This window comes from Taeniopygia guttata, chromosome 6 (genome assembly GCF_048771995.1).
Source record: "Taeniopygia guttata chromosome 6, bTaeGut7.mat, whole genome shotgun sequence".
NCBI classification, from domain to species: domain Eukaryota; kingdom Metazoa; phylum Chordata; class Aves; order Passeriformes; family Estrildidae; genus Taeniopygia; species Taeniopygia guttata.
The window spans coordinates 23,061,423-23,086,622 of NC_133031.1; the positions used below are offsets into that span (position 1 = coordinate 23,061,423).

The 25,200-nt window shown below is 47.4% G+C and overlaps 1 protein-coding gene across 4 annotated transcripts in view; it reads left to right on the plus strand.

Moving 5' to 3' along the window:
- The window catches only part of HPSE2 (heparanase 2 (inactive)), a 107,180-nt gene that overhangs the window by 51,576 nt on the left and 30,404 nt on the right, over window positions 1-25,200 (plus strand). For 3 of the 4 annotated variants that reach the window (XM_030276203.4, XM_030276204.4, XM_030276205.4), the window contains 2 exons: window positions 19,763-19,936; window positions 20,510-20,681. In XM_030276203.4, coding sequence (XP_030132063.1) covers window positions 19,763-19,936; window positions 20,510-20,681 — 346 coding nt within the window. The remainder of the gene's footprint in view (window positions 1-19,762; window positions 19,937-20,509; window positions 20,682-25,200) is intronic. The other variant, XM_072931169.1, reaches the window with a different exon arrangement.

Sequence of the window (25,200 nt, forward strand, 5' to 3'; positions counted from 1 at the left end):
TTGCTGGGATATGATTAACAGCTCTGAACCAAGGCAGGATTGCTCCCTTGGACATACTGGCTCTGCCTGGGGCAATGCCATTCCCACAATGTATTCCACCTCACTGGTGCTCAAATGCAAGTGCAAATCCATATTTGCTTCACTCTTAAAAACAGTGCCTGCATGGCACAGATGCCTTGAAAGTCAAGGTAAAAGCAGATGCTGATGTGCTGGGTTTCACGAGCCCTGTTGTTAAATGGTTACATGTGATGTGACTGGCAGAACATCAGCAGCCAAAGCAAATGTGCTGCACTCCTTTCTTCCTTAGTCTTGTCCATGCTCTGTGGGCTTCCTGCTGCACGCTGCCAGTTGACACAAGGCTGGGCAGAGTGGCATTGTCCCCACCAGGACAGTGGGGAATGGGACTAACCTTTTATCTTCCATGTTGTCTTTTGTTCTGGTTCACAAATGCTCCATGAGTTTAATTGCTAGCAGAGGGAGAGGGTAGGGAAGAGCCATATGCAAAAGAGGAGCGGGATATTTTCCTCTGGGACGGAGACAAGGACAGGAGCTGTGAAGAGAGGTAATACAGAGACCCTGGCCCTGCAGAGGGGAATGCTTGTGATGGATCTGTGGAACTGCAGAGCTGGCTCACCAAGCAGAGCCACAGGGCAGGTCCAGAGATGTTATGCAGAGAGCATAAAGGCAAAATCTGCCTCACTTACAATGGATAATTTATGATGTAACCCGCACAGAAACAGAGCCCCTCCATTTTGTGAAACAGAATGTCCTCTAGAAAATATTTGCACTTAGCTATTACACGCAGATACAAGGAAATTCTTTCAGGAGGGTTTGAGTCTAATAAAATGGGAATGTGTGACCTGGCCTGCATCATTATTTGCCCAGTTTTATCCTTTTGTTATTATTTCCAAATGTGGAATTCTCATTCCTGACAATTCTGCAGGTGAAGCTAGGCCAACAAAAAACAACGGTCTCCCACAATTACAGGGAACACCTATTAGGGCTGTGAGGAGCCTAGCAGTGCAGGCCAGCATCCAGAATGGCACATGTACCCAGGAACTGAGCAAATGTCCCTGCCAGCACCCAGGAGCCCCATTCCCATGTGGGTGCAGAGGTGCTGACTGGCATGGTCCGACCCCAGAGGGCTGGGCAAGGTTTGCTCTCAGCCCTTGTCTACTGGGGTGCCTGGGCCAAAAGAGTGCAGTGGCTGGCTCTGATGTTCTGGGATGCAACAGCTTACACATGGCACCATCCCCTCCTCCTCCAGGACAGGAATCCTCTGGGACGGAGGCCGGGCTATCTCTACGTGCTTGTGTTGGAGTGTTGGTCCTTGCATGACGCAGAAGACAGAACTATTGTAAGCACAACCACTGGCAAGCTCCAGGAGTTTTTTTCTGCTCTAATGTTTATGATTTTACCTAGCAAAAGATCTCCTTTTATAAAATGTGAATGTTCCCACTTCTACGCCTGCCAGATATTACAACTGGGAGAGCTGGATCCTTCAAGTGTGTCCTTGTTTCTAGTTATAAAACCAAATTTGAACACCATCGTACAATATTTGCAAAGGGGTTTCCGTTGGTTTTGTGGCACAGACGTGGCGGGTCCCTATGCCTGGAGTTAGCTGGTGGTCAGTGGGGTTGGGCTGCAGCAGAGCCACGGCTAGCACGGTGTGGGGACGCTGGGGCTGCAGGATGAGGAGCAATCAGGATGAATGCAATGACTATTTCCCAGAATGTAAACAGCCTTGCAGTTTAATGGCTCTATTTACGTTGATGGAGATCAGGAAACACACTTTGTTATTTTAGTCTGAATAAGCTCATGCAGATGGTAAGCAGAAGCAACGTGTTTGGAGTTCTGGTGTTCTCTGACAAGCCAGGTCGTACATGAGTGTGTTAACCTTGCCTTTGAAAAGCTCTTGATTTTTATCAGCTTGTTTACCAAACTGTCACAACAAGGCATAAAACCACAGAAGACTCACAAGCCGATATGAGAAATGAGCAAGTTCTTGGTAGTGGAAGAGGAATAGGAGCTTTCTGCTCTTTGTTAAATGCAGCAACAAAACATTTTTCTTCTACAAACCATGGAGTGAGCTGTCAAGTGGAGAGACAGGGCTATAGGAAGATGTTCCATGCGACAAATTGCTCCCTGCTCCCAACCACCTCCAGCCCCCACAAATGTGTGGAGTGAGACCTCTCAAGTTACTAAAAAAACCCCCATTTTTATTCCATCATTTACAGGCACCAGTGAGTTCCCTCTTCCTCCTCTTCCTCCTGGGCAGAGGCTTCTTGGGTCAGCTCCCCATGAGCTGGTGCTGCAACTGCGAGAGCCGAACGAGTTAAGCTGTGCTCGCCGTTCCAAGTGGGAGCGAAGAGCCATTGCAAAATGTTTTTTCCCCTGTTGGCTCTGCGTGTTGTTTTAAAATTAAATTGGTTCTGGTTAGCAAAAAAGAACAGGACAGCAAAATTAAATTTTCTGTGGAATGTTGTGAATCCTGTGTGAAAAATAAACCCCAAAATATTTTTCCCTCCCGCACTCTTTGGCTTGCCTTTGTCCCCTCTTTGCCTGCCATGCTTCCCTCTGCTCCTCCCTCCACGGATTTGTTGGTGGGTGGCAAGGCTGGTGTCCTTATGCCCAGGTGCTGTGGAGAGCAGGACTGGGAGTTAATGGGAGCTGGGATATCATGGCTTGGCCATGGAAAATTATTTCTTTTCCCCTTCTGCTTATTGTCCCACATCTTCCTTCCATGCTCTTGGTTCACGCTGGACTCCCAAACCACTCTCTGCCTGAGGGACATTGTTGCTCCTTCTCTGGCAGATCAGTGCTGTTCAGGTCTGGAGAGCACCTCGGATGTGTAGAGGACACAGCATTCATTTCAGAGGCAGAATTGGACCTATGAAGTGTAACTCAGCCCCACACAGATGACTACTGCTGGCCATCTGTAACGCTTCAGTCTCGCTGGAGTTTAGTGCAGACTGCATTGGAGGAGCTACACCCACATAGGGCTCTGTGATGGACAACACAGATTTCTCCCTGTCTGCTTCCATCTTCCTTATTTATTTATTTGTGTGCAGATGGAAAATCTTTGACACAAATTGGCACTCCTCAGATTCTGTTCCTTTGGAAAGCTTCTGCAGCTCTTAAAAGCTTCTCCTCCATTTGGTCAGCCCTGCAGGCATTTGCTGTGCACTTCATAAGTCATTTCTCTAGTCATTGCCTCAGTATTGTGTCAAGTCTTCTTGGATCTTTATTTATAATTTGGCGTGAGTTTGTTCTGAGGATTCAGCAGACTCTCACTGTTTTATGTGAACTAGGACATCTTACTTTCAGAGCTTTGGGTGGCACAGCAGGTTACTCTGAGTTGAGCTTTGTCATATTCATGGTGCATGTGATGTCCCAGGCCTGTCATTGTATCCTGGCTCCTACTATTGCTTTTATTTGGGAAGTAAGGCTCCTAATTCCTTGTATCCTTGTTGCCCTGTGCCACTAATCTTTGGAGGCCAACTATGCTGTGGTTGCCCTTCCTTTGCTCTTCTCCAGGTATCTCCTTTTGGCCATTGCTGGAGAAGGGATTCTCAGACAGTCCTCCAGCAAGATGTGGAGCAATCACACGAGCTCACCTGGCTGGCAAAGACATAGAATGTCAGACAACAGGTCTAAGAGAAGATTAAATGTCTCTTGGGAGGCAGCATGAGTGTGCTGAAACTTTGCTTCCAGGTAGCACATGAGGATGGGTGCCTTGTCCCTGTGAGCAGTGTTTTCTGGAGAAGGGCTGTGTGTTGGACCTCTTGCCTGGAACAGGGCTGGCCTGGGCAGCCAGGGAGCACTCCTCCCTCACCATCAGACCATTAGAATAAATAAAACAGCTCCTCTTATGCTGGATGAAATCAAGTCTTCTGGATCGCGGCCTAAACACGGTCAACAGCTCCTCTGGGCCCTTGAGCTGCCAATAGCTTGCACCTCCTAGTGAGTCTGTCCTTGGGAAGGAGCCATTAGAGGCTAAGGAAACTTTGCAGATCTCCATCCTTTGAGAAGTGGGAAATCATCACCGATAGGACTTGCAGCACCTCTTGTGTCGGGAAATGGAATACACAGCAAACCCAGTGGTTAAAACCCTGCTCTCATGCAATGTCCCAGGTACTGCGTTCCTGGAGCATGCCTATCAACACCACTTCCAAAACTCCTCCAGGGCACTGTGGAGGCTGGGTTGCCCTTCTGCTCTGTCTTTGTGGTGCTTAGATTGTATTTGAGTGAAGAGCCATCAGAAAGCCAATTTGGTTTTCCAGATTCTCTGATAGTTGTGGGCTCATGGTGTCTTTGCCATCCCAGGACTTGTCAGCACTGGAGTACCAGTAAAATTCACCTGAAAGAAATTATGACCAACTAGGGCCTGAAACAGCAGCTCAATGAATTTCTCCCTGATGCTGCAACCTCTTCTAACACAAGTGCTGCCTTTGTGCCTTTCTCAATTGGATGGCCAAAAGTGCCCTAGAAAGACAGAGACTGTTTCTACACACATGTGCATAAAATATTTCACATTCCTGTCTTAATCACTAGAGATATCTGCTTCTTCATTGCCATCAGTCTTTGTGATCAAAGCTGTTGTGTTGCACAGCAGCACATCACCACCAGATCTGGTCAGAGCTGCTGGAAAGAGACTGAGGCTGCCTGAGTTTGCTGCTTTCATCCTGGGCACTCTGTTTTCTCTCCAGGAGGTGATCCTGGTGGCTGACTTGTCCTCCTGGTGTCCAGATGCTTGCCCTGTTTGTCCCCTCTGGTGCTGACATAGCACAAGATCATGTGGAACCCTTCGTCTGTGGTTTGAGTTTTTATAATTTTATCCTGTCACCTCTCTTTAAATAGGAATTCCTTATGCTAAATTTCAGACTGAGGTTTTGAAGAGATGACCTGATATCTGAGTGAGAATCTGTTGAGTCATTTCTGAGTGCTGTGAGCATATTTCTCAGTTCAGAATGCAGAGCATTTGTCAGCTGTACAATAATGCACAACAAGCCACATTTTGCAGGATGAGGCTTCCAACATCCACAGTCTCAGCAGTAAATGGAGCAAGGTCATTGCTAATCTGGAAAGTAAATGCTTTTGAAGCATTTCCTCTCAGGACAAGACTTAGTCTTTTCTTCCAGCTGCTAACACCTTCCTTCCTGCTCAGAGCAAGCATAACCTTCCTCAGACACAGAAAATTTCCTGTTCTCCACTGCTAGAAGCTTTCATCCCTCCTTTGGTGTCTCACTTTAATCTCCCCCAGAATGCCATGGTGTGTCCATCTGCCTTTCACTGGGCTCACCTTTTCTTGCACTTCCCTCTCCTAATGCTGCCCACATGGTTCCCATTTACCAAAGGTGGGAGCCAGTGGGCATATCCCATAAGTAATCTGAGTCGATGGGATTTTCAGGTAGAATTATTTAATTAGAGACTGCCAAGAAGTATGGGGGGGATTTATTTTAATAAGTTGATTTTAATGTTTTCCACTAATTTATTTTCAGCAGAGATTATGCCATATCCAGAAATAAAACCATTTACTTAGCCAGTGAGATAGTCAGTTAAACCCTGAGAAATTATGCTTTTTTAGATTAACCTTTATCCCCAAGAATTGTCTCAGAAGGCTGTCTCCTCTGGCTGGGGCAGAATCCCTTTCAGAGGTTTAACGGTGGTTATTTGTTTAGCTGAGTAAGTTGAAAAGTCTGACAAGTATATTCCAAAATCCTCAGATCCCTCTCCCAGAAGGCAAGCCAATGAGACCATTAGCTTAAACCAGCACCTCATATACTCGATTTTAATATGACTCTTTAGCTCCAGAGTTTGATGTATTTTCAGTTGAAGGATTTGTGTTTCAGTAGTAAGAGGGGAGCAGGAGGGAGGGCAGTGCTGTAGGTCACTCAGCAGTTGGGTACACATAGGTATTAAAAGCCAGGCAGAGGATCTGCTCATGAAAAGAGCCGACATCTGACATCTAAATCCATTCCATAAGTGGAGTAACTCACAGCACGGCCTTTTGCTGAGTGTTTAGCTGAGTCCCACACACCACGAGTGAGTCGTGTTCTCCTCTGCCTCTTCTCCTTATGTGGCTCCCTCTGGTTTTGCCAGCCACCTCTAGGCATGGCTCCATTAATGGGTGATACTTTGGAGCTGCTGTCCTGGCAGGCTGTGTAAGCACCCTCCCCATCCCTACAGCGACCAAGGATGTGCCCAGTGCAGAGGAGTTGTGTGGCAGCAGTGACTGCTGGGGGATTGCTGTGAAATTTAACATCCATCCCATCCAAGTCCATACACCTGCAGTGTTGATCCACAGGACTGGGCTGGCTTTGAGTTATTTTCCAGGAATATAAAGAGGTATGGAGCTTAAAGGGAGTTCACCCAAGGCTCTTTGGATGCTTACATCACTAGGAGTCATACCTGTTCCTCCCAGCTCACCTTCAAAGAATGAGTCTGCTCAGGTGATACCTCCATTGCACAAGCTGAGAGTATTGGGGATGCATCTGTGCCCAGGGGGGTAAAGCAATAAATATACTTCCAGTGTACCAGGATTAAAACCACTTCAGTAAAATACAGAATTATTGTAAAAGGGCATGCTGATACTGGCAAAATTCTGTGTGAAAAATGCAGAAAAGGTATTTATTGAATACATATGAATCTACTGTTTTTGGCAAAATGCTTTGATACAAACTTCATAGCAATTATTAAGCACTTCTGTGGTTTAGGTTTCCTAAGTGGTCTTTCATCTGTTCTGTCCTTCTTCAGGTCTGCTACTCTTTCACAGTTCACATTAATATAACTAACAGCCATGTCATAGTTAATTGTCTTGATGAAAACTAAAGAAAAGAGCTGTTTCTATGTCAATATGTTGCTTACTCTTTTGCACTGAGTTACCAGTTGATATTTTCCTCTTTCTTCCTCTAATTTGTACATATTTGCAGGGTATTTTCCTGCTGTTCTTTCTGCTGCTCTCTCCCCTGACCCACAGCACAGCTGTTGCCTCTCCATGTCTCACTGGTTGGGAAATGCTGTCTTAAACTCCCTTCCCCAGAGATCCTCTTGACCTGTGCCCTGAATTTGTTCAAATTTGCTTTTTTTGAAATACATTATCTTTAAGCCATTTGTCTTATTCCTTCACTGCCTTAAATTGCTGGGCTTTTTGGTTTTGTAACTACTTGCACTCAAATTTACTTCCATTTTTGGACTATTAATCAACTTTCTATATCAATAATATTCAGGTGATAAACATCCCCTCCCCTGTTACTTTCTCTTCTTCAGAGCAACTTTTCCTTATGCATTCCAACAGCTTGGAGTGTCTGGGACCTGCTCTGCTCTGTCTTTAGCAGATAACATGGTAATTAAAATTACCAGTTCCTACCAACTCCAGTTATTTTAGCTGCTTTAGTCAGACAGTCAAATAGACATCCTCTGTGTTCTGTTTGTTATTAATTAAGTTCTGTGGGACATTTTCTGTGCTCCTTTTATTTTTCTTGGTCCCTGGAGACATGCACAAAGTCTGTTTCTCACCTCTCTTTGAACCCCAAAATATTGTTCATACAAAAATATCATGATCAACCCTCCTATTTCCTTCTTCTGTTTCCTAATCAGGTGACATCCTTCCACATCAGCATTCCCCTCCAACAATCTTTCCATGAAGCATGTGTGAGGCTTATTGCTGTAGTTGTTTAAATGTGTCTTGTTTGTTCTCCTAACACTTATGTGCAGACAAGGCAGCTGCTTTGGCCCTGCAGCTGGTGAGGAGGAGAAGGAGTCTGAGCAGACCTGTCCTCTCAGAGCAAATCAGTTGGTTCATGAGATCCCAAATGCCCCCCAGGATAGCAGTGGTTTGTTGACAGAGCTTGGTAAGGCTTGTAGGACAGCAAAGAGCCAAAGAATTGATGGGAGCTTGGAACATCTTGCATTACTGTGAATATGCTGAAAACCTGTAACAAATACAGCTTAATGAAAGTGTGCTTAGAGGAGGCTTGACCTTGATCCTGAGCTATCCACAAGGAACAAAAACCTAGCAGGGCAAGAGTATAGCAAGACCCAGTCACTAGAAAGCCAAAACAGGTAAGTTTGGACTGGAAGCTAGGTGCCTATTTTGACAACAGGTGCTAAATAACTGCAAAATCTCACACAGGGGTAGGCTGATTTCCATAATTGCAGCAGATTTTAAGATCTCAGTAGGTACCTTTATAAAATAGCTGATCTGTCGTGCTGAAGGACTGGGTTTGACTCGTGCACTCCACATGTGTGTCCCAGGCTGCCTGGTGCAGGACATCATGCTAAAGACGCTGGTCTTTTCCAGCCATTCATCCGTGCCTTCAAAATCAGGTTCAGGCTCCACCCTGTGTGCTTTGGTACAAGATTCCCCCAAAGATTAGCCGAGAGAGCTCCCGCCAAACCGGGTCCCTCCAGCTGAGCCATATCTGAGAGCCCAGAGGAGCACAGAGAGCCAGGGCCAGTTCCTTCAGATATTTTACAGATGAAGGTCGGGCTCTGGGATCTGTGGGAACCAGCGGAGCTCTGACCCCAGCGGGTTGCGGTGCTGCCGCAGTGCCCGCAGCCTGCCCCGGTCATTGCCGTGTTCCTCAGCCGCCAGGCCTGGTCGGTCGCTGCTGTGTTCAAACGCAGCCACCCTCGGCACTGCAGACGAGCCCTCTGACATTATCCGAGTGCAGCTGGAGGCATCTATTTTGGCCTTGAAAATGCCTCTTTCTTGGCAGAGCTCTGTGTTTATTATAATGCTGTCTGTAATGTGCAAAAGTACATTTCTGTTTTAACTTCCTTCTTTATGTACTAAAGAGTGTGGTTTTAATTAAGGATCTCAGATTGAAACATTTCCGGTTTTATGTGTTGTTTTTTTGGTTGGGGTGGTTTTTTTTTGTTTTTTTTTAAGACAGTTTTCAGTTAAAATGTTTCAGAGTTTTGAAAAATACCAGATGCCCAGCTCACAAAGTGCGCGAAGAGCCGCAGTCACTCCCTCTTCCTCCAAGGAAAATCAGCTGCTGCCGAGTGGGAGCAGCCAGGGCCGGCGATGGCGAGGATGGGGTCGGCAGGCAGAGAGGATGTGACCGTGCCAGGGGCTCCCTGCGCCACGGGAAACATCGCCTCACACCCACCAAACACAGCACCTGACTCCTGAGGATCCCGGGTTTTCTTCCCAGCAGCGAGGGATGGTCAGAGATGGCCAGAGCCCCGTTCAGCAGCAGAGCGTTTCTGCTGCAGCGCCCGGCCCGGAGCACTTCAGGCGTGCCCCTGCCATCCCTGGCCACCAGCTGCGGTCCCACCCATGGGAAACCAGTCAAACAAACGGATTCTTCTGCTGCACATCAACTGCCTAAAAGCAATAATAAAAACAAGGCATATTTTAACTCTCCTGGTAGTAGAAGAGCTCAAAAACATCTTATAAAGGCACCCCAAATTTTTGAAAACAACAGGCAATGAAAATGATGTTAAAACCAAGTTTCTTGAGCCAGTCCCATGATTTTTGTGAGTTTGACTCATGATTTTTGAATGTTGGGGTTTGGCAGCACTAAAGCGCTCAGTTTGAATTTGTTCCCGATGTGGTAGTTCAGCCCCCTCGCATGACTGATCAGTGTCACTCTGCTCTGGAGCAGCCAGAGATTCGGGGGTGGGAGGCGAAGGACCTGGTACAAGGCTCTGCTCCTTCTGCGGCTCCAGGGATGCTGTGGGGTGGATCTGGCTTGCATGAGGCTCTTCTGAATCAAGCTGTGTGTCTGCCATATGACAGCAGTTTAGGCAGCAAAAAATGGAATATGGGAGCTGCTGAAGAGGATTGGTGAGCGAGATGCACAGCCTACCTGGGAAAAGCATTTTACTGAGATGAAAGGAACACGTTAAGAGCGTGCTTTGTACCTGTGCATCTTTCATTCCTGTTTAGCCATGCAGAATCTTCACACGGTGTTGTTCACCCTGTGAAGCCTGTGCTGCCCAACTCGCTTTTTGCAGGGAAGGGCTGAAAACATCTACCGTCTTGCTGCAGTGTTGGTGCTTCAGGTGCTTCTAGAAAAAGTATTTCTAAAAAACAACTCTGCCTTGCAACTGTGGCAGATTGAAAGATCAACATGGATGCATTTTGCCTGAGCAGCAAGTGATGCACGGGGTTATGTGGGTTCCCACCATGGCTGTTGTCATCTGCCCTACAGCTGGCAGGAGAAGGTGAGTGTGGGGACAGGCGTGGTACAGTACTTGCCTTCTCGCTCTGCCTTGTGTTACAACATCCAGCTGAACAGCGAACCATGGCATTATCTTGTATGTGCCTCTGTGGGCACACGGTTTCCCATGCCTGAGAGGTCGGACTCTGTCACAGGAGGTTCCCCTCAGTGTGCCTAGGGAGCAGCCCTGTGCAAGGACCAAGTCACCTCTCCTGACAGCACAGAAATGGCTCATGTTCGCACCTGAAGCCAGCTTTAAACTCAATAAATCACCATTCTCCCATCTGTGGGTAATGCTCTGCAGCTGCCCAGGTACCCCTGCCTCAACACTCCCCATCCCAAAGGGATTCACAGCCCTGTCCTCCCTGTGAGGTGGCCAGGGAAGGCTGTCCCTGTCCATCTCTAGCTGCCTGCCATTTGGGAGCTTGCTGAGAGCTTGTGGAGCTGACCACTTCTTACCTATTTGGGAATGCTTTTAAATTGTTCCAGAAACTGCAGTTTGTTGATAAATCACAGTGATTGCAGAGAAGTGTTTTAACTAAACCGTGTAAAAGAAGGAATGAGCTGCAGCGCAGCACTGCCAGCTGTCATTGGGTTTAGAAACACACATCATAGATTTTGTTGCTTTTCAGACAGCTGCGCTTATAGCTGTTCTTATAGCCATATAAAACAGTCATTCTGTCAGCAAAGGTCTGGCAGTGGAGCTGGGTTATGTCTGCAGCCGTGTTCCCGAGCCTGGCAGGTTTGCTCCCTCCTGGTGCACAGGTAAAGCCCAGGGGGAGGCACCTCTGTGGCAATGGGGTAACCCATCCCCAGAGTCACAGCTTTGCACAGGGTAAAGAGCAGAACACTGGCTGTGCCCACCACCTGTGCAGGGGATGGTGCTGACAGGGCTTGTCTTCAGCACCCCTGGTCATTAGGAATGGGTAGTTCTCACACTAAGAAGGGGTTTTGGAGGGTTTTACCCCAAGCCTGCTGTTGCTGCTCAGGAGTCTGACTAACTGCAGGTCAGGTTCACAATCCAAAGCCTGTTCTGGCAGCATTCACAGAGCAGACCCTCTCTGCTGTGGTCCATCCTATTTGGACTTTGGAGCTAAAGCTGAGAGTCACAGAGACTGGAAGTAGATTTTTAAAATTTCCTCAAGAGCAGGGAGATAGTGCTATCAAATTTGAAGCTTTTCACAGGATCAATATATAGCTTTTGATAAAACCTCATCCTCTGTTCCTTTTCCTATGTGAAAGACCAGCTTTAAATGACTGGACAAAATAATATTTGAATACTTTCTGCTCATTTTATTTGCATTCCTTTATTCAAAATAGAATGACTCAAGCAAGCTGCTGACCTGACTCACTTCTGCATGCACTATTTCCCACCAATCCCTTGTGCAAGCAGTGTCAGTGAGATGGAATTGCCACACAGGCTGTCACTCTCTTGAAGGACAAGCTGCCTCCCACAGAGGCCCCAAAAACACCCAGAAGTGCAGGCACTGCTGAGCACTGAGGCTGAGGACCTGTACCCAGGTTTTCCCTAGAACAATTTCCATGGCTCAAATCCAGTGATCTGGAGTGGCCAAGATGTGGAAGAGCAGGTGGTGCTCACAGTCTTATTTTTCCTTGCTCTGTTCTTGTGCTCTACTCAAACATGTAGCACTCTCCCTGCTCACCTCCATTTCCTTCTGAAACTTTAGAAGATGCTGGATTCATCCCAATCCAAAAGGGAAAATACCTTAAGTTATGCAGCAGGAGAAAACAGCTTTCTTAGCTGTAATATGATCCTGGTTTCTTCCCAGACACCAGACTGGAACAGAGGGTTTGGAAATTGCCCCTCTGGCCATTATCTGAGCTTTACAGCACTTGGAGATTGAACCCAGATCCCACATCTCTTCTGAAGCTCCATGTCAATTTACACTTGTTCCTAGAAACCATTACTGTCCTGTGAGCTCTTTAGCATGCGAGGATTGAAAACAGAACTATTCTGCTCATTTGAGCTCTCTTTTTTGCACGAAGACAGAGCTCAGGGCTCATTCCTTTTTCTCACCATCTGAGGATTAAGCCCAATCCTGACTGTTATCCAACCTCAATACCATTTACACACTGAACCCAATGCCTATGGCTTTTATCTGAGCCCTTAGAGCATTTGGAATCAGGCCATGCCCCTTGTCTGGTATCAAAAGAATTATATTAATTTGGGATTCATTCCACAAAATGAGGCTGTCAGCCAGACTCCTTAGCAATTGGATATTGAACCCAGACCTCGTGGTTGTCTTCCAAGTTATATGCCAGCTGGGAACTCAGCCCACAATCCATGGCTGCTGGCCAAGCTCCTTATTGGCAAGAGATTGACACCAAGCCCCCAGACTGCTATTTCTGTCCGGTGTGTTAAGGACTAAACCTTGCTCACGTGGTCAGCATAATCACCTCTGCGCTGGCAGTGAAATGAAAAATCTAGTTAAAGACTTGAATGAATATTGAGGGTCAGTGTTCAGCTGCTTAAAGACCAGGAATGATGACAATTCCCTTGGAAAAAGGCCCCCTTGATACTCCTAAGGGAATAGCCCCAGATCCCCCATCTGTCCTCCAGCTGGATATAAAATCCAGGTTCTCATTAACACAGTGCACAGCATTTCTTTGCTGGCTGGCAGTATTAAAGTCAGTTCCTCCGACTTTCAGGTATTCTTCAGATGGGATTAAACTAGATCCCTTTTCTATAGCACCATTAGGCTCTGCCAAAGCACTTCTTGTCACTCAGAACAGACCTCCAACATTGCACCTTGCCTTGGAGCCATAGGAGAGAGAGCAAGGGACAGTTCTGAAAACCTCAATCCTCTTTGGAGGGCATCAGGAGCCTGACCAGGTAGAGAGATCATTTCAGGTGAAATGTGTATCTGAGGCAAGCAAATTTTTCCCTCCAGCCAGCAATTTTGCCCAGGAATTCTTCAGCATCTTTATACAGTGTGGTTTTACTGCACGGAAAAATGCTTCAGAAAACAGAATTAAAACCAAAGAGCTTCCCAGCTGGGATGGTCATCATTAGAATGCAATTTCCAGCAACTCTGTGGGTTTCTTGGTAGCCTTGAAATCTCTAAAATTTTCATTAAGCAACAACTTTGAAGAAATGGCTTAGCATGCAGCTACAATAGGAAAATCTTCCCATGATCCAGTAGGATGTTACAGTACATATGGACAGTGTGGGCTGTTGCTTTGCCTCTGAATTTGCAGCGATGGTGAAGGCTGATCTTTGGTGCTCTAACTGTGCAGATTGTGGATGTGAGGGTCTGGTTGCCTTGTCTGACACCCTGTTGTGACTGGGGATGCAATCCCTTGGAAGATTTCAAGCCAGTGTTGCAGACCTGTCCCATGTGTTTGGAGTTACTCTAATTGTCTGTTGTATATCTTCTGATTCATATTTATTTGCTAAGAAAACATCAAGTTCTCGCCACACACAAGTGGTTTTATGAGGATTTTCAATGCAAGAGACAGAGACCGCGGTGCAAATGTGTTTGTAAATAAATTTTCCATGTACCCACTTGTTTCTCTGTAAGTGGGAATATCTTTATTTTTCTGTTCATTGCTCTGACCAGCCATCTTACTCATCTCTAGTCTGAACAGCCTGCACTGGCCTTTCTGTCCCCTCCCTGTAAAGTTCTCTTCAGGCTTCTCTTTGACAGGTTTTTCCGAATGCCATTGCCCTGCTGTCTCCTCTGGGGTGCTCAAGGAGCAGGGGATGCTGCTGGTTTCAGTGCTGGCACCAGGAGCTGTGTGCAGGGACACTCCAGGCTTGCTCAGAATTTATGGAGAACACTGAGTTGAGCTATATCTGTGACTAGTTGAAATTGTTATTTCTAGGGCTACATTTCCTTGCTTTATCCACAGAAGGGTTCATCTGTTGTTCACTGGATTGGTCTCTCAGCTAACTTGTGGATTTGGGAATTGTGCTGTGTGCTGCCCACCCCGTGCTCAGCTCTTGTCTCACCCTCCTTGGTGCTTGCATACTCTGTACGTGCCAGAGATGGATGTGGGGAATGGTGGGGATAGAGGGGGAACAGGCTCTTCTTTCCCATCCTTCTGGTTGCCTTCCCAGAGTTGCAAAAGCCCCTGGAACACCGTGCCATGTTCGCCACCCCTCAGCCCACTGACTGATCCCGGCTTCTGTCTCAGTGTGCACATGAATTTCCACTCTTCATGCTAAACTCTGACAAAGCAAAATTCCTGAAGCAGAATAAAAAATGTGGAAGACTTTCAAACCCAGAGATTCTTGAACTGTCCCTCTTACCAAACAGCAGTCTATACTATGCTCTTTATAAAGTCTCTAGTATAATGTTTAATTCAGTAACTACAACTGGAAAGTCTTTCCAATTATTTTAAACTGCCAGAGATATTTTAATGTGCCTCAGATTTTGTGTTGGTATGCTACAGAGTTAAGTGCCATCCATCTTTCAGAGAACATTAAAATTTAGCCTTGTATAAAAAGAAGAATAATGGGGAAGTGTTGGAACTCAAAATGTCCCTCAGACATTTTTGGAGGTTCCAGGCCTTGGTCAGAATCATTTTAGACCCTGGCAAGCAGCTGAAAACAGCTGTGATTTTGAGTTTGAGTCATGGAATGAGTTACCAACTTTGAAGGTGGAACAAGCAGTCACAGAGGGTTAGATGGTATAGTAGAAGTAATTACAAATTAGAGGGGAACATTTTTTAGTATTGTACAGGGGGGTTTTAACACCTGTACAGGGGGGTTTGGTTTTACTTTGTACAGGGGGGTCAGAAGTTCTAAGATGGAGGAAAGTGGGCTGATCCTGTTCTTCCTCCTTCATCTTCCTTGCCTCCATGTTCTTGGTGATGCTGGCACTCATGGATTGGTTTAGAGTAGAAAAGCACGCTGTAACATAGGTAGTAGGTATTGAGGAAAATCTGTAAACATATAACACGTAATATATCATATAAAAGATAGCAGCAGCCCTGGGTGGGGGAAGAGAAGAAGAAGACACCAGGCAGTGAGGGTGTCAGGAGTGTGTGTGACTCTGCCTGGGCCGCTGACCAAAGCAGCCTCAGCGGGCGAAGACAATCTTTTAGATAACCAGCAATGAACTGCCTTGAGACCGAACCACAAGAGGCTGCGGAGTTTTCTTTGGAAGCAAAGGTTGGAGGAGAGACTTTACCACCACACGAGACCCCTGAATCAATCCTGGGGTTCTCAGGAAAGAATCCCAAAGAACGTACTTGTCCCTTGAACCCCACCATCATTTGTGGTTCCACAGACGCCTTCTGCATTTTGAAATTGTTTGTCTCTCTCTGTGCAGGGTATGAGACCAATACAAGCAGCTAAAAGCTTTAATTTCTGTGCAGAGCTTCATCTGAGGGCAGAACTGGGGGCAGATCTTCACTGCTGGCCACCCAGACATGCATTGTTTGGCTGCATCCATTCCCTAGATGAGTTGAAGCCTCTGTAACCAATTATGTAAAAGTTTGAGAAATCACAAATATCTTCTGATTTAATTTTTGTGCCAGGGCTAAGTGGCCTCTGTCTCTGTCTCTGACTACTGGCTGCTGTTTGTCCCAAACCCACCAAGGCACCCACCCCAGTGAGACCTCCCCACCAACACTGCTGCTGGGTGTGAGGGGATAGAGCTTGGGGCTTTGCTGCCTCGGGCAGCCTCACTCCAGCTACAGGAGCATTATAAAAGGAAGAAGCTGACTCTCAGCATCCTTGCACATTTCTTTTTCTTTTTTTTGTTATTCCTGAGCTGAAGTGGTGCATGAGTGCTGAGCATGTGCATCTCTGCACTGGGCAGAGGGGGGAAGGAGCAAGGAGAACATCTTATAAATCTAGTTCTGCTCTATTAAGATTCATTCTGGTACGACAATGGCTTTTTCTATTGAAGTGCTTTGTGAAAGCCTTGCCTAATGATCTGTTAGCTGGGGAAAGGTTAAATTCCTGTATGATTTTCTTTGTTTGATGAAGAAAAAACAGTGCAATTATCCAGAATTCAAAGTGAGTTTTAGCCAGCTGTTAATAATACTGCGATTCCTCATGTTCTCATTACTCAAAAGTAATGTTGCCGTCCCTAGTCATGGCAGTAAAATATTTATAGCATTTTCTTATGGCCTTATTTGTACATATGGAGGACTGGGCATCACTCAAAGTCTTCTAAATAGGTTTCTTTTTGTGCTTTAGCCATCCATAGAATCATTTGGTTTGAAAAAGACATCTAAGATCATCCAGTCCAACCATTATCCTAATAGTGCCAACTCCATCACTAAACTATGTCCCTAGGTGCCATACCTACACATCTTTTAAATATCTCCAGGGGTACTGATTCGGCCACTTCCTGGACAGGCTGTTCCAATGCTTGAGAATGCTTTCAGTGAAGAAATTTTTTTCTTGTATCCAATCCAAATGTCCCCTGTCACAACTTAAGGCTCTTTCCTCTTGTCCTATCCCTTGATGCTTGGGAGAAGAAGCCAACCCCCACCTCACTACAACCTCCTCTCAGGTAGTTGGCAGAGAGTGAGAAGGTCTCCCCTGAGCCTCCTTTTCTCCAGGCTGGATGCTGCTCCTTCACATGCTCCTTAAAAGACTTGTGCTCCAGACCTTTCACCAGATTTTTTGTCTCTCTCTGGACTCGCTCCAGCATCTCAACACCTTTCTTATGGTGAGGGGCCCAAAACTGAACACAGCACTCAAGGTGCAGCATCACCAGTGCTGAGTACAGGGGGACGATCACTGCCCTTGTCCTGCTGATACAAGCCAGGATGCCTCCTTGGCCACATAAGCACACTGCTGTCACACACTGCATGGCAGTATTCTTGTCATCCAACTGCAGCTGTCTGCAATGAAGATATCCACTTTTTAAGGCAATCATCTCAGAGGTGAGAGACATGCCCTTTAACCACTAATGGTTAGCTCTGTGCAAACTGATCATCAAGACTCTGCCAGGGTCACTGGGCTGGTGCTTCCAAGCTTGCACTATCCCAAGACAGTTGCCAAGAATGAAGGAGGAAAGTGGATTCAGTACCTGCTAGTCTTGGTATCAAGAGTGGCCATTTTAACAATCTGGTGTGATGCAGAGATGGGTTTATTAGTGCTTTTCTGCTCTTTGTAGCTTCAGTGCAGGCTACAGGTTTATCTGTCCTGGGAGGCCACTGGGAACGCGCAGGACCAAACCCCAGACATCTGTGTGTTTCTCCTAGCTCACTCCCCTGATTGCTGACGTTTCCAGCTTGGAAAGCTGTGGCAGAACATGAAATACACGTGGCATCTCTGCGTCCAGGCACATAGAAATAAAATAAGTGTAATGGGGAAAATATAATTTCACAGTGGCAGGCCCTGTGTTGGGATAAACAGACATCTTGTTTCCTCTCATGGATGCATGGAAAATCAATTCCCAGTCTTCTGCAGTGGCTCCTAAACATGAACCAAATCCCCTTTTGTAGTACAGTTGTTTTGTACCAGTGAAAAGGTTTCATTTCTAGCAGGAGAACTGCAGGTAACACAATTTTTGCTATCCTGTTTTGTCATTTGGGTGTCTATCTTCTCCACTTCATAGGAGTCCCACTTCAAGTGCAGCTTTTTGCCTGGGTGTCTGAAGTAAATCAGTAATAAGTAACTGTATCTGTCTCTAATTCACTAAACATCCAAAAAAAACAGCTAATGTGCCTGAACCATTGGGATGAATACATTAGATTAATCTAATGCAGCTACTTCTCACTCAAACAACCAGTAGCATTTTGAAAAAGGTTGTGGAAGGGAATGAGAATTTCTCTTCCACATTTTTGCATTCTTCCTCTTTCCTTAACTTTCCTGTGTTGCATTAAATGTTAGTTATTCCGTTAGCTTATTTCCTGGACCTTCCTTAAAACTTTACTTTAAAAGGTAAGTTTGTTTTTGTCAGACCTCAGACCTGGGTCTGTATTCACTGAGATTTTTAGTGACCAGGAAAGGCAACAGAATAAACACAGACATACAGTGAACAGCTTATCCTACCTGGAGCGAGCAGCTCCCTCTTCCACTTGCGCCTCAGGTGGGCAGCATGGCTACAGGAAATCTTGGAGCATCACTGCTGGGCTTAGAGCAATTCCCTGAGTGTGTGGTGGCCTTCCCTTCATCCCCTTCATCCTTCATCTCCCTTGGCAAAGGTGGTGCATGCTATCACCCTGGTGCCATGGCAAATCTGATGTATCCTCTGCTCCTTTATGCCCCACTTGTTTTGGAAATGTGCAAATAGATCCGGAGCAGGTTGCCTAGACCCTTCACTGTAACAACAAATGACTGGAAGCTGACCTGGGTGTGAGTATTTCTCACTGCAGTTCAGTCTGGATTAGGCTTACCTCCATTTCTGGAGAGAACATCGTGTGCAATCCTTTGTGTACAAAGCCTCAGAGCCCATCAAGGTGTAAGACCTAAATGGCTGCTTTGCTGCCCGCAAGTCCTGCTCTCCTGTCAGTAGATTGCTTCAGTGTGATTTGTTCTTGGCACTCTCCTGTGGCTGTTGATCATCTCCTTATATTTTGTAAGTGCTGACAAGCAACTTGGTTACTTGTCCAAGTGTTTTTCTGGGACCTGAAGCCAGTCTGCCTACTCTGTAATTTCCAAGCACCTCCTTCTCCTCTTCTGAAAGTGGAGCCTGCAGTCTGCCCTCCCTGGCCCCCTGGAACCTCCCTATCCCTGGTGGCTCTTCGCAGTTAAGTGGTTGCATCTCCAAGGCTGCTTCAGGAAGCTTGCTGAGTGTCCTGGGATGCAGTTCAACAGGCAGGGATGATTGAAAACACCAGAGTTATCTAATTGCTCTCTAACCAAATCTCCTCTTGCTGTCACATGAGTTTGTGTTGCTAGCACTGACATTAGTTTCATCAGCAATGTGATTGCTGTTGAGTTTTTAGGGAAATTTTCATAAAAAAAGGGCATTAAGTGTTTTGTCTCTCTGCCCTGTGCTAATGTTGCACTTCCCTAAATAGTGGATCAGCTCTGTTTTTGGTCTCTTCTGTTGCTGCTGGCTGGTGCTCCCATTGGTCATCGAGGCCACAGTACAGGGAGATGCCATCCAGGCAGTTTTGGGGCCAGCAGATAGGACACAGATCCCACAGAGCCCCAGACCCTGGGCAGGCCTGTGGCAGCAGGGTTTGGCCAGGTCATAGGCAGGGAGCCTAGGGAGCAAAGACCAGGCTCCTCTGGGGTGCAGGAGAGGTGGCAGCTTTAGGGTGGTGACTTTCTTGTCCTCTCCCCAGACACTGCAGGGATCTGCTCTGAAAGAGATGCAAGGCAGAATAAACACAGGAAAGGACAAACTTTTCTTGCCAAGATCAGATGAAAAGCAATGTTATAAAGTCACTTGTCTCTGGTAACATGGCCCCATCTCTGACACAGAGGTGGAGGGTATCCAAGTTTCATGCTGGAAGGAGATGAACCCACACCTGGAATCCTATCTGGGTTTCAAAGGTCAGGTGCCTTTCTGTGGTTACAGATGTCGTGGGGATGGCATTTGACCCTGGCTCATCCTACACAGAAGGCAAGGTATGATGGACAGCAGGATCATTTGAACCCCCCTGGAACTAGCTTTCCTTTGAATTACAAACTGTTTTTTGTTTCTTCCCAGCCAGGTCTCTAGACAAACTCTATAACTTTGCTGACTGCTCTGGCCTTCACCTGATCTTTGCACTGAATGCTTTGCGCCGAAATCCCAACAACTCCTGGAACAGCTCCAATGCCCTCAGCCTGCTGAAGTACAGTGCCAGCAAGAAGTACAACATCTCCTGGGAGCTGGGCAATGGTGAGTGTGGGAACACGAGAGCCACGGGAATGGAGCTTGCTGTAGCAGAAAGATACTCAGTTTTCTGTAGCAGAAAGATTCCTCAGGAAGAGGATACGTGTAGCTCCCAGGGTGCTTTACCAGTGTATTTTCAGAGGGATTTAAAGGCCCCTGCTGTAAGGCAGTGCCACCTCTAAGACTTGGTGTGAGTGAGTCTCTTAGCTGGATATTTCTTTCAGTTGGTATTAAGTACATGAAATGTTTCTGCCCTGTCTGCTGGACCCATCTGGTCCTGGGGGGCCAGGCCATCTACTGTAGGGACTTGTATGCTGGCTACAGTGCCAGGGGAGGTGGCCAACACTATGGGGACAGGAGCATGACACCAGCTCCTTCACCCAGCACACAGCAAAAGGGGCACAGGAGAGCAGGCAGTGGCTGTCGTCCACTCCTCAAAGGTTCCTTCTATTGCTCTGCGGAGCTGCCTGCATCCTCTGCAGAGCTCAAGCTGTGTGACAGGGTGAGCTGTGTCTATCTGGAAGCATAGAGGAGAAAGCAGAGCTGACAAGTTTTGCTTGTCAATTTTTATTTTCTCAGAGCCCAATAACTATCGGACACTGATCGGCCGCTCAGTGAATGGCAGCCAGCTGGGAAAGGACTACACTCAATTGAGAAGCCTGCTGCAGCTTATCCGCACTTATTCCAGAGCACACCTCTATGGGCCAAACATTGGAAGGCCCAGAAAGAATGTCGTTGCTTTTCTGGAAGGGTAAGTGGTGTTGGGTTGATCAAAGAGGGCTCAGAAACCCCTCCTGAGACCAATGTCCTTGGCAGCAGGAAGCTTGCTCCTTGGCTTCCCAATGTCCAACAGCTTCCAGGATAGTGAGGCTCTAGGTGGCTGAGCCACCACAGTACCAGAGGCTTTGGAACATGGTCATGTGTACAGCTAAAGTTCTGCTTTAAAGAGGTCCCTGGTGGGATTTTGGGATGGACTGATTCACACTCTCCCAAGCATTTCCAGCGTTTCCCAGTTATAGGCAGACTGAGGTGTCCACCTTGTTGGGATGTTAAGACAATGCAGTGGTGTGGATGCAGGCAGCTGCAAGCCCAAGAGCTGCAGGGTGAGGATGTGGATCCTTGCACCACTTACCAATGTGCACGTTATTATCTCTGAGTCCTCCTGGACAAATTGCTTTGCTCTTCCCATTTGGTGATTTCTTCTCCCTGTGCTTTCTTCATCTGTGCAGAGGAAGAACCTGTAGCAACTTTCTTCACTGGCCAAGCTCTCTTCTCCCTCCTAGGGGGATTGGCATGTCTCTAGTTTGGGAAGGCCAGAGGTGGAGAAGGAATAGTGACAGAGAGGGACACAGACACCTGGAGGTGACATGGGACAGCTACAGGAATCAGGGAGGTGTGGGAGCCTGCTGGCAGCAGGAGTTGGGTCTGTGTGGCTCGAAGACCATGCAGCAGAAGGGAAATTCCCTGCAGGACTGTAAACAGAAACTCCAGTGCAGAAGGCTGGGCAGGGGGAGGTGTGGAAGGGACTCTGCTGGGAGCAAAGCTGGGTCTAGCATTCATTAACATCTGCAGGAATGATCTGGCAGAAACAATAAACAGCACACTGATGCAGTCCCCAGCGAGGCGGGGAGGGAGCCAGGGCCAGATTCTCAGCTCTGCTGCAGCAGCACAAAGAGACCATAAAGCTGGTTGGACCAGCTGCGACGCCAGCATCCCTCCCACTGACGAAAGTGGGGGCACAGCCCCTGTGCCACACCACGGCTGCCACCGATGCCACGTGAGAGCATCGCCCGACGGAGCCGGCGCTTGGTGCCGCGCGTGGGAGCGGCGCAGGGGGAGTCACGGAACGCTGTAGTAGCCTTGATCAGCAGGAAATCTATTAGCGCCGGGAGGAGCAGGCTGAGTAAGGAAAACAATGGGGATGAGAGCCAAGAAGCTATTAGAGAAAGGGAAGTCCTACTGCTGTGTTTGCCCTTCGTGCGCCGCAGCCGGGTCCCAGGGAAGAGGGGTCGGAAGAGCCAAGTTGCACGGCCAGGGTGGTCCAGCAGCTCAGTGTTGCTGGGCTGTGTTTTGACTGACAGCAACCCTGGGAGCAAGGCTGGAGTGTACAGTCTGGTGAAGATAATGGCAGACACCCCACCTCAAATGAAAGGGAAGGTCTGTAAGAGCTCCAGCCCTGGTAACGGGATAGTGGGGCTCTTCATAAACCCCCCAGCTGGTGTGGAGAGCTCTGATGAGCATGCCTGCTCTCCAAGCTATAGGTTCTTTTCTCTGCTGCCATTCCTGCCTTCCAGGATAACTCTGTTCCATGGGTGCTCAAAGAGTTTTGTCTCTCCCATGGAGAAACCTTGTGTCCTGCACTCCAGATCCTGGTGTCTGCAGCTCACAGCAAGCGGCACACGCCTGCATGGTGTTACAGCCTGTGGGGCCCTGTGGAAAAATGAGCTGCTGGTCCTTCCACATAAAGACCCCATTATTACCAGACGGGGCGTAAAGAGGAGGGACATGTCTGATTACACAAAGACAAAGGGCTATAGGCTCATTTGCAGTGTTTGGACATGGAGTTGCAAAAGGATAAACACATAAACCCTGGTGCCTAAGCTCATTGACAGCGTGAGCTTTATTCCCAGTGGCTCCCCAAGGTCTCTTCAATATTTGGGTTAGTGCTACCGAGAGCTCTGTCTTCTGCAGCAGCATCCAGAGCTGGTCCACTGGTTGTGGCTCAGCATGTGCCTGGTGCTGTCACAGCCAGGACATGCCTCTTAGGGTCCTGAACAAGCCACACACGGTCAGCAAGCAGGAGAGAGGAGAGGGAATTTAGGAAGGTTCTCTCAAAGGCAAATCTTCCACCTGCCTTGCTGTACAGTAGGCTGAAGTCTCCTGACTGAAGTGTGTGCAGCTCATACTCCTGATGATGTGAAATTTGTAGTTTTTCTCTTCTTTTAAAAAACTTGTGATGAACAGCAGAAGTCAGCCATGTAGGAGATGATATGTCAAGTGGAAGATTATGCATCAAGAGTTAACCAAGGCTAGGGGGGTGAGATGACACCCCCAATGTAAAGATGGGATGGGTGGATTAGTCTGCCAGGCAAGCATTGTTGTATTACACAAAGTGAGGAAGTGAGTTTTGGTAGGAGAACTAATGGGACAGGATACCTCAGACAAGCCCAAGGAATGTTATTCAGCAGTGGAAGCTGGCATTAGATGTTCTCCAGGGAAAGCCTCTGGAGATACCTGAGGTCCCAAAACACTCAGAGAAAAGTGTCACTGTGACATATTAACTAGAATAACATTTTCCTATTCCATTCTCTGTGTTCCAAAGGTTTTACTCTATTTTTAGCTGTTATCTCAAGCAACCAAACTAAACTTATTTTTGTGCTTAAGTTTTGTCCTGAAATAATGGCAGTGTCAACATGACTTGGGCATTTGTATCTGCTGAACACCTCCAGGGCTCTTCTGACTAAATCCTTATGCCTGTCCTCCAGAACAGGGTGGGACTGAACCCCTCCTGAGGTGCCACCTTTCTCTGGGGTCTGTTGCAGTAATGAACAGTTCGAGCACCCAAAAGTTTGCAGCATGCAGGAGGATGTGCATGCTGTCCACTGCAGAGGCTGTCCTTAGGCAGGTGACACTGAGCTGTGCTGGGTGGCAGCTGTGCACTTCCCAATGGTGGAGGTGGGATATAGTGAGGGGAGGAGAGCTTGAAGCACAGGAGCTTGGGCTCTGCTCTACCTTCAGTGCTGAGTTACTGCCCCTGAGCTCCTCCACCACCCTGCGGGGAGCACTGGCTCAGAGCAGCCACAGCCATCCGTGTCACCCTGGGCTGGCAGGTCCTGGAGCTGGGCTGCTGCTGATGGTGTAAGGACAGGCTCTGCCGTGGGGAGCTGCTGATGGTGTAAGGACAGGCTCTGCCGTGGGGAGCTGCTGATGGTGTAAGGACAGGCTCTGCCATGGGGAGCTGCTGATGGTGTAAGGACAGGCTCTGACGTGGAGAGCTGCTCCTACTATGCAGGAGGCTAGAAATGGTGTCTTGTGGATGCACAGGTGCAAGAGGGAATTTCTCCAGACACAACCAACAGTTGAGTTTGATGAGGTGTTAATTAGACCATTCATGCAGCCTGAGCTGTTGCAGAGCAGACCATGTTAGCTACCTACTGTGTCTGCGGGTACAGGAATCCCAGAACTGCTCAGAATTTGCTTGGGGAAAAAATTATGGGATTCTAAGGAATTAACATAGATTTTAACAGCAGATCAGGAATCAGACACAAAGGTTAATGCATGGCTGGATAGCCCATTTGGTGCTGGAAAAGAAGAAACATGAGGAAAAGCTATAAGGAAGGAGAGATGCTAAAGGAGAGCTGTTAAAGCTTGAAACATGTGGTACAAAATTTAGGCTGGCATGTCTGGGTGGATTTGATTCTGGGCTCTCATGACCCAGTGTTCCTCAGCTGGTGTAGCCCAGTTTTTGCCACTGGTAACTCACAAGTAACTCCACCATGGCAGGAGCTGCAGGAATGCCAGCAGGGTAAGGTCTGTCAGGCACTTTTTCCCATGCTAGACTGGCTGTTCATGCTCTGTGGCCAGTTTAGGTCCTGAGACCGCTGAGTCACCAGAGAAGTCAAAATCTTTCTTGTCTGGAGCTGTACTCTTTCCCTATTCCTCATCTCACAGATCTCACAGTCACCAGATCTTGTGGCTCCTTGGCTTTTCTCTGCCCTCTCTCCAGCCTCCTTGGCCCCTTTTTGCTACTGCAGTCACCATTGTGCATCCACCCTCTGGTCACAGGGACACAGCACCTCCAGCCCGGTGGCAGAAGTAGGTGACAAGGCTCTCAATTGTCAGTCTTCCCCTCGCAAGGCACAAAAATATCTCATCTTTTGTGATTTTACTGCCTCCTGCCCCTGGTTTGTATTGCCTGTGGAGACTTAGCCACCCATCACGTTCCCTGAGTCTCCTGGTGATTTTGTTCTGAAAGGAGCCCATAAAGCTGAAGAAATACTTTTGTCAGTGGTGGTTAAGAAGTCCTTCTTCCTTGCCATCTGTGGATATGCCAGGACTGGGAGAGGGAAAGTCTTAGTTATTTGTGGGCAGCCAAGCAGGGATCAAGTTAATATATGACTCAGTCCTCAGCCCTGCTCCTTTCACCCACAAATCAACCCCAAGCCAAGGTTTCTAACACTTATCTGGTAGAGAGAATTGTTAGCTTACAGTTCATGAAATGGCACAATGGGGTTCCACCAAAGCAAAAGCAAAAGCAAAGTGCTTAAAAT